This window comes from Marmota monax, unplaced genomic scaffold (genome assembly GCF_021218885.2).
Source record: "Marmota monax isolate L192 unplaced genomic scaffold, Marmota_monax_Labrador192_F-V1.1 WCK01_AAM20220418_F8-fsc01524, whole genome shotgun sequence".
Taxonomy (NCBI): Eukaryota; Metazoa; Chordata; class Mammalia; order Rodentia; family Sciuridae; genus Marmota; species Marmota monax.
In genome coordinates this window covers 22,992-39,925 of record NW_026693875.1, presented here as the reverse complement: position 1 = coordinate 39,925, position 16,934 = coordinate 22,992, and the positions used below count along the sequence as shown (strand labels likewise).

The window sequence follows — 16,934 nt, the reverse complement described above, 5'->3', positions numbered from 1 at the left end:
TAAATAATATTAATAGGGATAGAAACATTAATAAATTCTATCACTACTTTTATTTATTTCTTCTGGAAACTCATATTAAATGCTGAGCAATAAAATTCATTATAGTTAAGACTAGACTTTTTTCAAGAATATCTCTAATTTTATGAATAGATTGCAAATATCTTTTCCATAAAACTTAAACTTCATTAAGTGTGAATTTGAGGAGGGCAGTCTTACCAACACACAGAGGAAGTTGGGTCCACATTCCACTAATACATGTAATTGATCTGTCTCCAATCATTGTAAAGGTTTCTGTACAATTGAACTCCACTGAATCCCCATGGTGATAAGGAGGGTCAGAAGGCTGGGCAAAGCCATGGTCAAGTTCAGGTATAGCTCCACATGTTCTCTCCTCCTCTATGTAAATTTCACAAATACATGTTGATAATGAAGACACAGTATGTATGTTTAAATAAATACAAAAATATTTCAGTTTAAATTTAGTATTTTTAATATATTACCAATACATTTTGGCAAGGTTGTCCACGTTCCATCAACACATTGAATTTTATTAGGTCCCTTCATCAAAAATCTAGGATTGCAATTATATTCTACTACTACATTGTGTCCATATTCTTCTTTCTTTGTTTCTTTAACTTCCCCATTGAATAGTGGAGGAGGTGGACCACATGACTGTACTTGATCTATAGTAGAAACAATGGTTAATGGTTAAATAGTCTATCTTGCACGTAAAAAAATCCAGAAAAATGGAGAGAATTCTTTTTAATTGATCATTTTTTCATATGATTAATTGTAAAATTCTTAATTAAAAATAAATTTTTACATTATATTCATATTTCCAAGTTGGATTAATTCTATTATAGTAACATTGGAAATATTTTAAAGCTTTGAATATTTTCAATGATGTAGATATTTTGAAGATACATACAAACTGTTAGCAAATGTGGTTGTGTAAATTATATTAATTTTTAATTCTATAGTAACATTTTATCATAATTTTTTGAGAAAGTATCATCAATGAGACAAGCATTTGATCAACATCTTTAACTGATTTTCTAATGTACTCCATTGAATTAACTATAAACTGTTTAAATATTGTTTAGATATACTCTATGAAACTTGAGAGAAGTCCTGTACTATATAATATGTCCAGTATTAATGGTAGCAGTGTAGGAAAAATGGAAAGTAACAAAGTAAATCTCTCTAGTCTCAGCCACCATATTTGTATGTATGAATACTCCCAATACATATTTCAAGAAATAATTGGTGATTAAATTCTTAAATAAACTAGTTGTGCTTTCTGCCACATAGCACATATCAACAACTTCATTAATTAGATTACAGATACAGTGGAAGCCAATAAAAAATTAATAGAAGAAAGAAAAAAGGTTTATATTCAATATTCTAATCATCATATTTACAACAGAAAGATAAATATTCACCTTTACATATTGGGATATCCGGGGACCATCCAAAATGGTAGCATTGTACTGAATCTGGTCCAACTCTTGTAAGTCCTGATCGGCAGGAAAATTTCAACAAATCTCCAACTTTATATTTATCTTTCTTGGGATCAGCCATTAAGAATTTTCCCATTTTGGGAATCCTGCATTCCCTTTCTAAAATAAAAAAAAAAATTTAATAAGAATATATAATTAATCATTGACAAATTACATTTTACATTGTCATTTTAAAATGAGGTAGGTGTTCAGTGATGCATATACAGGACAGTATCAGACAAATCCTCTTCCTGGAAAAAATGTTACAGATTAGTTTTATTCACTGCCTAAATTTACTCATCTAGGACTCTGAGAAATATGGTGATATTGAATGGCAATATATCTGTCCTGAAATTTAACTTGCAAATTCAACTAGTTTTCACTGAATCTGGCTTATTATTGATATTTGTAAAATTTAATGTCATATTTTTGTACCCTTAAAACACGGAATTATTCTCATATTAAATCAACCTGCTTTGTATAAATTTTAAATTGTACATTTTTAAAAAAACTGGCTTTTCTGTTTAATATAATTGAGAAAATAGATTATATTAAAAAGCATCTCTAATGTATTTGAAGTTAGAGTAACATTAAAAAATTATATAATTAATATATTACAAATAAAGAAAACAAACTAAGAAATAGTTCAAAGTCAAACTGATAGGTGTCTTGAATCCTTACATTAATATTCAATTATTTTATTATAATTTTTATTAATGATTATTAATTATTTTAATTCAAATGTGGAATACTGTATAAAATTCTCTCACATTTTTTAATTTTTTAAAAGTAGGTAACACTAGCAAATAACATTGAAAAATCATTTTTCTTATTTGGAATACCTCTTCCTTACAAATTCATAAAATTAAAGGCTGCAATTATAAAATTAGAACCATGGTAGAAAGAAAATGCATACTATCGAAATTCAAGTACCAAAACATTTATAAATTTAAATGTACAATAAAAACTATTTTTAAGAATAATGCTTCAAAAACTAAAAGTTTTTTCTGTGGGGCTGGGGATGCAGCTCATGCTTAGCAGGTGTGAGGACCTGGAATCAATCCCCAGAACCCCAATTAATTTTGTAATTCTTTTGAGTATTGCAGATTACTTGAGAAAAAAACTACACTTGAATGAGAGTCACTGGGATTCCACTCCTTGAATTATATTACAATCGTCTACATTAAAGTCATTTTGTCTTTGGAGGGGGTTTCAAGATGGCAGACTAGAGAAGCCACTCTTGTGGCTGCCCAAGGCATGAAACCAAGAAAGCAGACAGGTAGCTTCTTAGCAAGGTGGGTGTACAAAAAAATAAAACAAAAAAGGTGGGGGGAGGCTTTATTGGAATTTAATGCTGGACATTCAAGGCAGATCAGGGACTCAGAGGTTGTATAAAATAAAATAAGGAAGAAATCCCCAGCTCCACAGCCACTACCACAGCTGGAAGAACCAGCCACAGTGGTCCCTCCATGACCAAAGTGGAGTGATAAAGGAATTAAAGGAGCCCACATTTGGGGTAGACTTGAGGCTTATCTAGATATAGAAAGTTTAGAGATCAAAGACACTGCCCAACTAAACTGAATGGGGTGCTTCACAGTATGCTTGTGTGGGTAAGAAGCCACCATCTCTCCAGACTTTATGCAGAGGACAGAGGAAAGAACCATTTTGCAGCCATGGTGTGGTGGCCAGTAGCCAGGAGAGCTGATTCCTGAAAAACCCGAGTTTGTCCCAAAATACAGGCCTAGAAAACCCACACTCATGACATAAAGTGTGTCTAAGTGACCAGGAGAAAATCAAATGTGGAGAGAGGTTTACACAGAGGAGAACTGGTTGTGGAAACCCAATTGGCTTTCCCCCTCTCCCTCTAAACATGCTGCTTTCAGAACCAACTAGAAGAAACATGCCTAGCTAGGAATTCAAAAGGGTGAGGTGGGAGAGAGTGGGTTTGGAGACTGAACCCAAGACCAGGAAGCATGGAATCAACAGGTGATGTAGTGGACTTAATATTGGCTTCTCACCCACATGAGTGGAACCCAGGGGAGATCCCTGGGGTGCAGTCTTCCAACATGGATTGACGATTGCTGATCCCTGGAGGTGCATGATTTAAAGTCTCCAGACCAATTGGCATTCAGTGAAGAACCTAGAGACCCACCTAAATCTAAAGCCCGCCTTCAGGAGTTCCACCTATGGGATTACCTCTCTCTCCCCAGCAATCCCACCTAACACTGCTGAGAAGGGAAGCTAAGAATCTTTGAACTCCAGCAAACACAATTGTTAATTTTTCTTTTTTTTTTCAATAGTTAAAATAATACATCTTTATTACATACTAACAACATTATTTTTTTTTTTTTTTTTATTATTAGTTGTTCAAAACATTACAAAGCTCTTGACATATCATATTTCATACATTTGATTCAAGCAGATTATGAACTCCCATTTTTAATTCATCAAGATCTTTTTTTCCCTTTTTTTCTTTGTTAAATTGTGACCTTGAGTTATTCATGGACATTTATACATATTCATATTTGTTGTTTTTTCCTCATTTATAACATTTTTGAAACCAGTTACTTTTCATGGATCAGTATTTTGAGGACTAGGATGTTTGATTACTATATTTCAGTTTTGTTTTGTATTCTTTTAATTTTGTTTTTAATTTAAAAAATTTTTACCTTATATATGTATTTTTTCTCACTTATCTGTTTCTTTTTATTTTCTTTCTCTCTTTTCTTCTGCTAACAGCCAATCTCCATTGTCCTCCCTTCCACTCTTAAATTTTTACTTCTATCTTCTCTCTTCCTCCCTCATAATCATCATATCCCACACCACTTTTGTTCTCTCTAGTCTACTATTTGAAATTGTAAACCCTTTTGCAAACATACTGTTTTTACTGTGGGCAATAATTGATCATATAATTTCTGTTTACTGTGACATTTAGCATTGTATATGTCATAATAGGAACTGTCTGGTTTAAAGCTATATATTGTTTGCATTGGTTATTGTGATTATTTGCTCCCATTTAAACAGTGAGGTACTGGAAACCTTCAGGGACACTACAAGTTCACAAGGCAGAAACTCTGCTGCCTCAGAGCCATATTGTCCCATGGGTAGATACATAAACAACATGAAAAATCAAGGGGAACAAATAGCCCAAACAAACCAAGGTACTTCAATAACAGAATCCATCAACACCACAGTAGAAGAAATGTCAGAGAAGGAATTTAGAAAATATATAGTTAAACTGATCTGCAAAGCAAAGACAATATAAGAAGTAAAATCAGAAAGAAAATACAGGAAGTAAAAGATCATTTCAAAAAAGAGAGATTCTGAAAAAAAAATCAAGCAGAAATCCTCCAAATGAAGGAATCAATAAACCAAATTAAAAATTCAATGGAAAGCATCATGAGCATTTTAGACCACTTGGAAGACAGAGTTTCAGGCAATGAAGACAAAATATATAATCTTAAAAATAAAGTTGACTGTGGAGAAAGATGTTAAGATACCCTGAACATAACTTCCAAGAAATATGAGATAACTTGAAAATTTAAAATTTATTGGGATAGATAAAAGCTCAGAGATACAAACCAAAGGAATGCACAATCTCTTCAATGCAATATTAGAAAATTTCCCAAACTTAAAAGTTCTTTTGTGTGTGTATATTTATTTTATGTTGTTTTATATAAATTCTATATTTCATCATATTATAGAAAGCATTGCCCTTAACAAGAAAAAAATGATTCTGACTGTTGAGTACTATCAAACTGCTATATCTATACAGAGATAGTAACTAAATGTGTGATTTAAAGAGAAGTGTGAATGGACAAACCCTGGATGAGAAATACTTGTCTTTGTCTAATAGTTCAAATCATATATTTTAGTGCTGATGAACAGAAATGTTAGTATAGATATTTTTTACTCTAAGGTGTTTACTACTTTAAGATTTCTGTAAGTCTGTTTTGCTTAATTGGTTTAGGATAATAATGTAAACATCTCCCCATAGACAAGAACTCCCAGACATTTGAAATAAAGTTGTATATCTGTCAATCTGTGTGCAGTTTTATGCTACATGGCTGAGGCAAAAATACTAAGCTGTCATTTATTCACTCAATGTATGGAGACTTACATCTCCTGGAAATGTGATCATTAGTCTTCATAAAATTTGCAATAAAAAGCTACTTTGACTGAATTCGTTTCTATTGCTATATCTCTGTCACTCTTACTTTCTCTTCTCTTCTGCACATCTTCACATTTTCCATGTCTAGTGACAGTGGAAAAACAATGAGAATCATATATTCATAACTCTCATTCAGTGCTCAAGATTGAATCCAGGGCTTTGGGCTGGGTAAGCACTCCAGCACTAAGCTAATGCACCAGCCTTCTTTGAAGATGGACACTTAGTATTGTAAAAGCTTCTGGATGCACACAGCATGTATCTGCTTATAATCACATACATAAAACATACTAAAACTATTTCTATTAATTGGTTTATTATGTGCCTTAATTCATTGGATTTTGGATTGATTCTCTGATACTGCAATGAAAAATCCAGAAAGCAGAACTGAGTTTGTGGGTTTTTTTTTAAATCATTTTCCCCTAACTTATAAAAGAAATTGCTTGATATCCCAAATGGATTAAATTTTAGTGGATGCTCAATCCTGCCAATCAAGTCTCAAGGTGTGGTATCTTCTACTACCATTTAAATTTAAGCCTTTGAACATTACATGGTGTTCCTTATCCTCTTTCCCTCATGCACTATTCAGTCTCAATGCCCTTGTCTCATACTTCAAAATACAATAGAATCATCAGTTTCTGATTCTTTTCAGCATTAGATTTACACACCCATGTTCTTTACTTCCTCCTGTTACAAAATTGGATGGTCTTATTGGCAACCCTTACCAGTATTTCCAACAGGAGCCCCATATTGCCAAATCCACCACATTTTTATAGTCTTCTAATTGGACATATCAAAGAAACTACAATAATGTAATTAGATTTCCTTGGCTGCATTGCATGACAGAAATATGGCAAAAAAAGTTACATGGACTATTTAGCCTACTAACCAAAACAATCCTTTGTATACGGCCTACAAGAGGCATTAATTTAACTCACTGCTTTAAAAATAGATTATTATCTTTAATGTTGAAAATACTCCTTCCTCCCAGTTTGTTAAATCAGGAGGAACATCATGATTTCATGTTGTTCTTTAAAAATATAGGTAATTCAAATAGGTAATTCAAATTTCTAAAAAATAACACATGCCGATTTATTTTTTTATATTGAAAACAAAAAACAAAAATTTCTGAGACAGTACTTACCATAACATGTGGGTATATGTGACCATCCATTGTCCTGACATACTATGGATCCTTTGGCACGCTTGAATCTGTTTTCAAACCCAACATTACATTCATAGTCCAACTTGTCATTGAGTTTAAACAACGTGGCGTTACTTTTGGTTTTAGCATTCTCAAATGCTGGCATATCACAAGATTCTAATGCATAATAAAATTGAGGATTTTATTTCTATTGTAATTTAAATGACAATACAAGTAAATCTCACCCCAAGAACACAGACTTTATAAGTAAATATGTGATTAGAATTAAGTACTGTACAAAAATAGCCTAAGAACAATGATAAGTCATTTTTCTGAAAGTTACAATAAATTAAAAATATTCCTTCATAACCTTTTTCTGATTGCTTAAACTCTCTGAAAAGTATACTTTAAAAACTTTTTAAAATTCTATTTTATTTAAGCATTTACCTTATGCTAGTAATAAAATAGTAATAAATGCTAATAATAAAATAAATATGTATTACTTGTTTTAGAAGACTGGAATGGCATTTTGAGAATTAAGATGTCAGACTTATTAGTAGTTGTGACATAATAGAAGAAATGTGGATTGATTAACAAAATATTAATGTATTTTAAATAAGATTTTCTATTTATTAATAAGAAAGTTTCATAATGGGTTATTTATCAGAATTTAGCATATGATGAGTTTTATAAGGCAGCAATTTGTATCATTTTTAAGCTAGATGCTGTAAGCATAGAAATTGTAAAATAAGGAATAGAAATTAAGAAGTAAGAATGAATATCTTAGTCATGTCATTTAAAGTATGTTAAGTATTGCTTGCAAAATATTACTGAATAACTTTGAGTTTAATAAGATAAACAGAAATAATCATTCCTAGAAAATCTTCATTAACCTTGGGTATTATAGCAGGAAAATCTTTCAACATAGCAAAAACTGGTATCATCTTGAAACACTCCCTCCTTTCAAATGCCTAGATGTTTATGCAGATGTTTAAGGGGGGAGGTTTTTCAAAAGTAGACCTATCTTACAATGTCAAACATATAAGTTATAAAGGTTAAAATATTCTGAGGTTATATACCAAGGCTCCATATTTTCACTAAGAACATTACTTTTATGTCTGGGATCGAAGTCTTTGATATAAGAGGTTGACCACCTAAAACACAGTTATACCTAACAGTGACAAAGATCTCAGCTAAAATAAATGAGTCAGCACTAGAATACACATGAAGCTCTCTGAGTCACTTCTAAATCATAGTATTCTTTAAAATGTCTTTCAGGGGAGGAAAGATGTACTTATATTCTACCATACTAGCAATTCTGAGAAAAAAAATGATGACATATACTTTTCATCAAATGTTTTTGTTTGCTTATTAAAATGAAACATAGTCACATCAAGAAAGAATAAAGTTAAACTTTTGTATATCATCAGGATAATGATACTAATATAATAAACCTCTTACTAACACATGAGGTTGAGCTGACCATCCATCTTGGAGGCAGGTAATTGATCCCGATGTGTTACCATCTTCAGTTACATAGCCTGGTTTGCACTTATATTGTGTTACTTTATTTAGATTATATATAAAGTCAGATTCAGAAAGAAACCCATTCTTAATTTCTATATCATTTTTTGAACATGTTTCTAGAAGGGAACAGGATAAGGAAAAGACAAGCACATGTAATATAATTATATAAAGACTCTAATAATATGACAGTGCAAAAAATAATGAGCCATTTGTGTCTAAATATCTGGAATAATTATTAATCATCCAGGTTATTGTGCTACAGAAATTAAGCAATGAGTTTCCAAAGATATTAAATAAAGGTCCTTTATGAAATGTTTTCCTTTGGTAAGAAGGTTAGAATTAAACATTTATAATCCTTTCTGAGAAATTATAAGAAGTTTCAATAAAATTAATTACAATAATGTAATTCTAATTACAATAATGTAATTAGATTTCCTTGGATGCATTACATGATAGAAATATGGCAAAAAAAAAAAGTTACATGGACTATTTAGCCTACTAACCAAAACAATCCTTTGTATTCGGCCTACAAGAGGCATTAATTTAACTCTCTGCTTTAAAAATAGATTATTATCTTTAATGTTGAAAATACTCTTTCCTCCCAGTTTGTTAAATCAAAAGGAACATCATGATTTCATGTTGTTCTTTAAAAATATCTCTAGTAATTCAAATTTTTAAAAATTAAACATATGAAGATTTATTTTTTATATTGAAAACAAAAAACAAACAAATTTAGCTAAAGGATTTAGGGGATGAATGAATCCAGGATCTGACAGCATGCCATAACTCCATAGGCAATGTGTTTATTTTCCCTTAGGACTTGCTTTAAATCTGAAAATAATCTGAAAATACCCAAGCCTCATCTAGCCAATTGGGGTTCCTGAAATCAGGTAATGATCTTAAAGAATCTGTCAGCATAGTTACTACTGGCTCCAAGAATTTAAAATGTCATCATAATTGTGTGCTTAAAACATAATGGATGCATAGAGTTCAAAGAAGATGACAAAGAGCAACATATTTCTTGATGTTCTCAGGCTAAAATGATGATTCCTCAAATTACATATAACTTAACTTGAAACTAAAAGTTGACATCTGTCAGTTATTAGGTTTCTTCCCATAATAAAGCTTCATGTGTATATAGATTAAAAAGGAAACAAAAATTAAAAAAAAACATTAAATATGTTTGACTGAATGATAATAAAAACATTAAATAAAACATAAACTGACACTTAAGTAGTGCTGAAAGGGAAATTTAGCATTAAATAGCTATAATTCCATTATTAAAGAATAAAAATCAATAATTTGTTCACTTTAAGAAATTAGAAAGAAGCAAACAAAAGCCAACATGATTATCAATTCTGGGGAAATAAAATAGCAGAAATCAATTGGAAAACAAATGAGACAAAGTAAACAAGCAAGAGTGATTTTGTACAGAAATAAAACTGATGAAGACCAAGCAAGAATAATAAATGGAAACAGAGTTCCAGCCACAAATAATGAAGAAACTGAACTAATAGTCGAAATCGTTTTTGTTGCGGACTGGAATACAAGCAGCACCACCTGAGGACAATCTCAGAGATAAAACAGGAGGAGTTCTCCTGTAAACAGCAGACAGGAAGAATCCAAGCAAAAGATAGCAGTTTTGATAAACAAAGGAAACAATAATCAGTGTTTTAAAGGAGATTGAGGTCACAAGAATTTTTAGGATAGAAAACCAAAGAGGAAGAAATCATAGAGTGAAAGAACTACAAATCTGCACAGCAATCCCCTGAATACTTTAGCTGAATGCTGACATGTTGTAGGACAAAATTCCATGACACTGGGCAACAAAGAATAACTACCAGAGGGAAGAAAACCACTGGAGAATAAGGTCAAAGATTCCAGAGCACTCACACATTGGGAGAAATTCAATTTTGAATGGTAAGAGTAGAAAGAGCCTTGGACTAGATCATTTAGTAAAGTCGCCTTATTAATATTCTGAATAAACTAGTCCCGGAGTAAAAGCTCCCTGAACCAGTGTTAATAACACTAAAACAGATAAAAATGTTCAAACAAACTTAGTTTTTCAAAGCAAAATTCAAAACAGGTGATCCAGGATGGGGATGTAGCATTTGCCTAACATTTGTGAGGCCCTGGGTTCAATCCCCAGTACTGCAAAGAATAAAAACAAAAACCAGGTAACTGTCCACGTCTCCAACCCCAAACACCAAGAAGTAATGACAAAGAAAAGCCTGTTTCTTCAGTCAGAAGATAGAAGGAAAGTGAAAGAAAAAACAGTTTTGTCAATATCTACCTCCCATCCCACATACACACAAAACTATTTGGGTAATGTTCACTCTTCTCCATCCAAACATCAATGTACAAACCGTATCAAAATTCTGGAGTGCCACTGAAGCATTATGGAATGAATTGATGACACTAAATATCTGTACAGAAAGGATTAGGGTTCCACATCAATTACTTTAGCCTGGGGTGGGTGGGGGGCTGGAGTTGTGGCTCAGTGGTAACGTGCTTGCCTCACAAGCATGATGATTGGGTTCGATTCTCAGCACCACATACAAATAAATAAAATAAAGGTCCATCAATAACTAAAAAATATTTTCTAAAAAATTACTTTAGCCTCTATCTTAATACATTAGCAAAAGAAGAAAAAATTGAATATGAAGTGTGCAGACAAAAGGAAAAAACAAAGATTTGAACTAAAATAATAAAGCAGAAAAAAGAAATATTACATATAATATAGAATATATACACATTACATATTATGTTTTATACACACACTATATATTAATACATGATATATTTAATATATAACATATACACATAATATATATTTATTATATGTAATTTACATGATATATAGAATATACACATACATATACACATACACACACATAAAAATTAGAAGCTGTTATTTTAGAAGGTCCCTAAAATTGATTAAACTTTTAAACAGATTTGTCAGGAAATAACAAAAGAAATAAAACAGAGAATATGCAAGTTGCCAATAATAGCAATGCTAGTAATGGCCTCACTAATTTTTATGTATATTAAAAGAACACAAAAGGAATATTTTGATTTAGGTCAATGAATATAACAACTTAGGTGAATTAATTAAGTCATTGAAAGCCACAGACTACCACAGCTCACTCAAGAAAAAATAATGACATTAAAAATATGAGTTATATATCTAACAAAATACAGATAGGATCTTTATGCTGAAACCACAAAACCAAGGTGTAAGGTTTCAAAGAAGGTATAACTAAATACAGATATATATTTATGAATTGAAACCCAATAATATTATATTGATAACCTATATATATGCATATATGTATTACATATACATATATATATATATATGTATATATATATATATACACACACATACATTGTATTATGTATATCTCAATCTCAATAAAGAACCAAGCAGTATTTCATGTTTCTTTTTTTAGGGGGTGGGTACCAGTGATTGAACTCAAGAGTATTCAACCACTGAACCACATCCCTCAGCCCTTTTTTATATTTTATTTAGAGACTGGATCTCACTGAATTACTTAGCACCTTGCTGTTGCTGAGGCTGGCTTTGAACTTGGAATCCTCCTGCCTCAGCCTCCTAAGCCACTGGGATTATAGGCATGAACCACTGTGCCTGTCAATATTTCTGAAAAAGCTGGTTCTAAAAGTTACATGAAAAGGCAAAGAGACTACAATATCAATACAATTCTTAAAAATGTTTGAGGAAATAGATGTGTTTAATCTAATTTAAATACGTATGGAAGTCTCACATTACCCCACTAATATGCACAATTTCTATGCTTTTATGTCTAAAAATTTTAAAAAGGAAAAAAGAAGGTAGAGGACTTATAAAGAATATTTTGTCTTATATAATGCAATAGTAATTAAAACAGTCAGTGATGTTGTGAAATTATAGAGTAATGAAAGAGAAGGTATAGTCCAGAACTGGATTTATATCATGGTCAATTGCTATTTAACAAAGGATCGAAAGCAAAATCAAATCAGTGGAGGAAACATTGTCTTTTCAACAAATGTTACTGGAACAATCAGGCATTCAAAAGGACAATAACAAGTCTCCACATAAGCTCATACAAAAATTAACTCAAAAATTGAATCATCTACTAAAGGTAAAATGTGAACTTTGACAAAAGTATATGACCTTGGTTTCAGCAAAGAGATTGTGAATTGTACTCACAAAAAGACATGTTCCACAAATGAAAATTTTGATACTTTGAATGAAATTAAATATTAAACACTTTGCTCTATGAACTACACAGTTAACAAAGTGAACAACAAAGCTACAGATGGGACTAAAATATTTGCAGCATGTCTACCCAATAAAAGGGTATCCAGAATATATTAAGCAGTTTCAACATTTAGTAATAAAAAAACAACCCAAAGAAAAGTAGGCAAAAGCTTTTCAGAGTCTTCACCAAAGATGTGTAGATAGCAATTAAACATGGTAAAAGAAACAGCAGCATTAAAACAAATGCCGAATGTTTTCTCTAATATAAGGAGGCTGATTCATAGTGGGGTAGGGAGGGGGAGCATGGGAAGAATAGATGAACTCTAGATAGGGCAGAGGGGTAGGAGGGGAAGGGACAGGGCAGGGAGTTAGCAAGGATGGTGGGATGTGATAGACATCATTATCCAAAGTACATGTATGAAGACACAAATTGGTGTCAACATACTTTATATACAACCAGAGATATGAAAAATTGTGCTAAATATGTGTAATAAGAATTGTAATGCATTCTGCTGTCAATTTTTTAAAAAATCAATTAAAAATAATAATTAAATGACTTTGACTTTGAAACTGAAAAAAAAAGAGAGATACCACCACATATGAGTTAAAATGGACAATTTAATGGGAAACAAATCACTATTTCAAAGGGTGAAAAAGTAATATCTTCAAAAGCATCAGACAAAATAGCACTAATAATTCATATCAAGTCATCAAAAAATGGTATTCTGTGATCCATTTGGCTAATTTTTATTATATTCAGTGACGATTTTAAAGGAAACTATGGACAAATAATACTTATGTAGAACATACTAATTTGTCTACTGCACTCAACTATATTTTAATTAATCTGCTTATTGTCACAATATGATTATGTGAGGTTTAGATTTAATTCAAATAAAAATGACTGTGATTCAATGATGACTAAATATATATTGGCAATAGTGACATCTCAATATGAATATCAACGTGAGATTGGTCAATTACATGACCACCATTGACTCAATAAAAAACCAGAGCAAAGCACAGGATCCTGGAATTTACAAAGAAATTCTTATCAATAATTTGAGCCAGATAAACCAGGGATATAAAAGAAAAAGAAAGAAAGAAAGAAAAAAAGAAAGAGAAAGAAAGAAAGAAATGTAAGGTAGAGAGAGGTAAAGTATAGAAGAAAGGAAATTTAGTGAATGCTAGCTCTAAAACAAAAGCAAGAGACAAAAAATTTGAATTTTTTAATATTAGACAAAATTTCACATCAAGAGCTGAGAAGATGGTGGGTGGGATCTAGGCACAAATTCCTAGTCTCTTCACAGCACAGAAAGGAGGCAGTGAATGAACACTAGAATGGTGGGTGGGTGAAAAAATAAATGCGCTAAGACTAAATACTGTATAAAGTCTAAAACCTGGAGAGACTTGAAGATCGGTTGCCAGAGCAGAAAATAAGTACAGAGTTCCCTAACCTCCAACCTGAACCAGAGTGGGGTAAGAGGCTGTGGGAGTGGGGGTAGGGTGTGGGCAACACAGAAAGAAAGAGAATGAATGGGAAAGCTCTTAAGCTCACCCATTTAAAAATATTTGGAAAGGCAGATAAAATTTGAAGGATGAGGAAAATAGCAATGTTCTTAAAGCAGATCAAACACTATAAAACCAAATTGTGAAAGGAAAGCTGACCCAGGGAGTCTGTAGCTATCTCATGGAGCCCTCAGCTGACCAATCACTCCCCTAAGTCAACACAGCATCTTCCTATGCCCAGATAGCTGCAAATTCAATCAGAGAAAAGTCCTCTGCATCGAGACCTCTTAAAAAATCCATCTAGAAAGAAGTTCTAGAGGAACCGCTACTAGCCCCAAATTGCTAAAACCCCTTCCACTCCTTCTCACTATGAACAAGGATGTTCAGGTACAGACCTGTGTGGGGAAGTGCCCCTAACTCAGTGCTCTGCTCAGCCTCCCTGTCATCTAGGCAGAGGGGAAATGCTCTGTGCAGCTTCCATGGGATCCAGACAGTGACAGATCAGCAAAACAGCTTTGGCCCTGAGTAGAGGAAAGCAGAGCCATCAGACTGCATCAGCCCTGACCACCAACATTGAGAGGAGGCACCATAGGAAGCCTAGGGACTGTACCTTTAATCATGGGGCTGGAGGAAAGCTGCTGGAATATCCAGTGACATAGAAATCCAGTTTCTGGATAGTGGCAGCCACTGGAAGAAGCTGCTAAAAGAAGTTCACTGAATACCTAAGTAAACTTAATTGGAAGGCACCTAAAAATATAGCCAGAGGGAGGTCACGCAAAGGCAGAAAATTTCCTGATCCAAAACAGCAGGAATTGACTGCTCCCAGCCTGACCTACAGCACAAATGATGAGTAAAAGGACTGGCTGGCCTTGCCATCAGTCATAGTCAACTGAAGGAATTGATGCCTGCTGTTAAAAGCAGGGGCAGTGGAAACTAGAACCTAGGTGAACCACCTGAGTCAGGTTACTACAGAACCTAGAGAGCAGCATGGGCAAGGGCAATGCTTCTGCACCACAGAACACCCACAGAAAATTCACAACCATGAAAAGGACCCTGCCAAGGGGAGCAGCTACATGGACACAATAGAGCCTGCATCTTGAACTCCTACACACAATAAAAACAACCAAGCCACAAGACTGTACTCTCCAAGCAGTAAGCTACAGGTCCCTGACCTGACAAACCACAACAGGCTGGTGGACATTCCATAGCAAGTAGGGGGTTGGCTCCTGTGCCTCAATAACTCTGAAGCAATCCATACCCAAAAAATAATGGATATCTACTACATGTTTTTTTGTTTGTTTGTTTTCTCATGTTCTCTTTCTTTCTTGCTTTCCTTTTTTCCTTTCTTTGTTGACCAATCTTTTTTATTTCTTTCTTTTAGCCTTCATTTTAAATTATAGCAACTTTACTAAACATAATAACTACTTTTGACCTATTCCAAAACTTTACTACAAGTTTTAAACCTGGATTTGAGGGACTGTGAAGAACAATATCAGCAAGTTTTCATTTCTCATAAGGTTAAATAATACATAGCTTGACTATGAAGTAATTATAGTAAATAATAATAATAAGTATCCAGTGACATCTCTCAAAGTGGTATGATATTGGGATCAGCATATGTCACAAACTGACTTAAAGTATCAATATCTGGATATTCAACCAACACAGGTCTCTGAAGAGAAAAAGAGCTCATAAAGTAGTCCCTTGCTTAAAAGAAGAAATGAAAACTATCCCAATAGATGGGTAGACATAAAAACAATGTGAAAAAGAAGGGGAATGAATCATCCCAAACAACCCATAATGCTTAAACAACTGACTGCATTAATGCTACAGTGGGGAAATTGTCAGAGAAAGAATTTAGGAAATTCATAGCTAAATGTTCCATGAGCTAAAAGAAGATGTAAGAAGTAAAATTAAAGAAGAAAATACAGGAAGTCAAAGATCACTTAATAAAAGAGATATACATTCTGAAAAAATCTGACGTTGAAATGAAAGACTCAATAAACCAAATTAAAAATCCAATGAAAAGCATTACCAATAGAATAAACCACTTTGAAGATATATTTTCAGGCCTTGAAGACAAAATACATAAACTTGAAATAAAGTTGGCCAAAAATAAAAGATGCTAAAAGAATATAAGCAGCATATTAAAAAATCTTGGATAACATCAAGAAGCAAAATTTAAGAAGCACCAGGGAGGATAATGGCTCTGAAGTTCAAGCTAAAGAGATATAAAATCTTTTCAATGAAATAATATCAGAAAATTTTCCAAACATTAAGAATGAGATGGAAATTCAAATACAAGAGTTATATAGGACTATAAATACACAAAATCACAACCTATCTACTCCAAGACACATTATAATGAAAATGCCTAACATATAAAAGAAGGATAGAATTTTTAAAAGCTGCAAGAGAAAAGTAGCTCGTCACATTTAGAGGTAAACCAGTCTAGATTTCAACTGATTTCTCAACCCAAACCCTAAAAACCAGGAGGGATTAGAAAAATATATACCAAGCTCTGAAGGAAAATGGAGGCCAGCCAAGAATATTATACCCAGCAATATTGAGCTTCAAAATTGAAGATGAATAAAAATCTTCTGCAATAAACAGAAGCTAAAAGAATCCATATCCAGAAATCCTGCTATAAAACTTATTTGATGAAATATTTCATGAAGAAGAAATGAAAACCAGCATAAGGAGGAATTACACTAGAAGAATAGATAATTAACAGAGAATCAAATCTGATTTAAATATTAGAAATAAATAAAAAATTCAGAATATAAAAATCATCTCTCTAAAATAACATGAATATAAATGCTCTAA

The 16,934-nt window shown here is 32.6% G+C and overlaps 1 protein-coding gene across 1 annotated transcript in view; it reads right to left on the bottom strand.

Annotated features, from left to right (window-relative positions):
* LOC124105498 (complement factor H-like) overlaps positions 1–16,934 on the bottom strand; it is a 54,964-nt gene that overhangs the window by 18,679 nt on the left and 19,351 nt on the right. Inside the window, exons 4-9 of the mRNA XM_058585104.1 lie at positions 8,279–8,454; positions 8,106–8,112; positions 6,812–6,988; positions 1,443–1,619; positions 501–683; positions 217–396 (exon numbers count right to left, since the gene is read on the bottom strand). Coding sequence (XP_058441087.1) covers positions 217–396; positions 501–683; positions 1,443–1,619; positions 6,812–6,988; positions 8,106–8,112; positions 8,279–8,454 — 900 coding nt within the window. The remainder of the gene's footprint in view (positions 1–216; positions 397–500; positions 684–1,442; positions 1,620–6,811; positions 6,989–8,105; positions 8,113–8,278; positions 8,455–16,934) is intronic.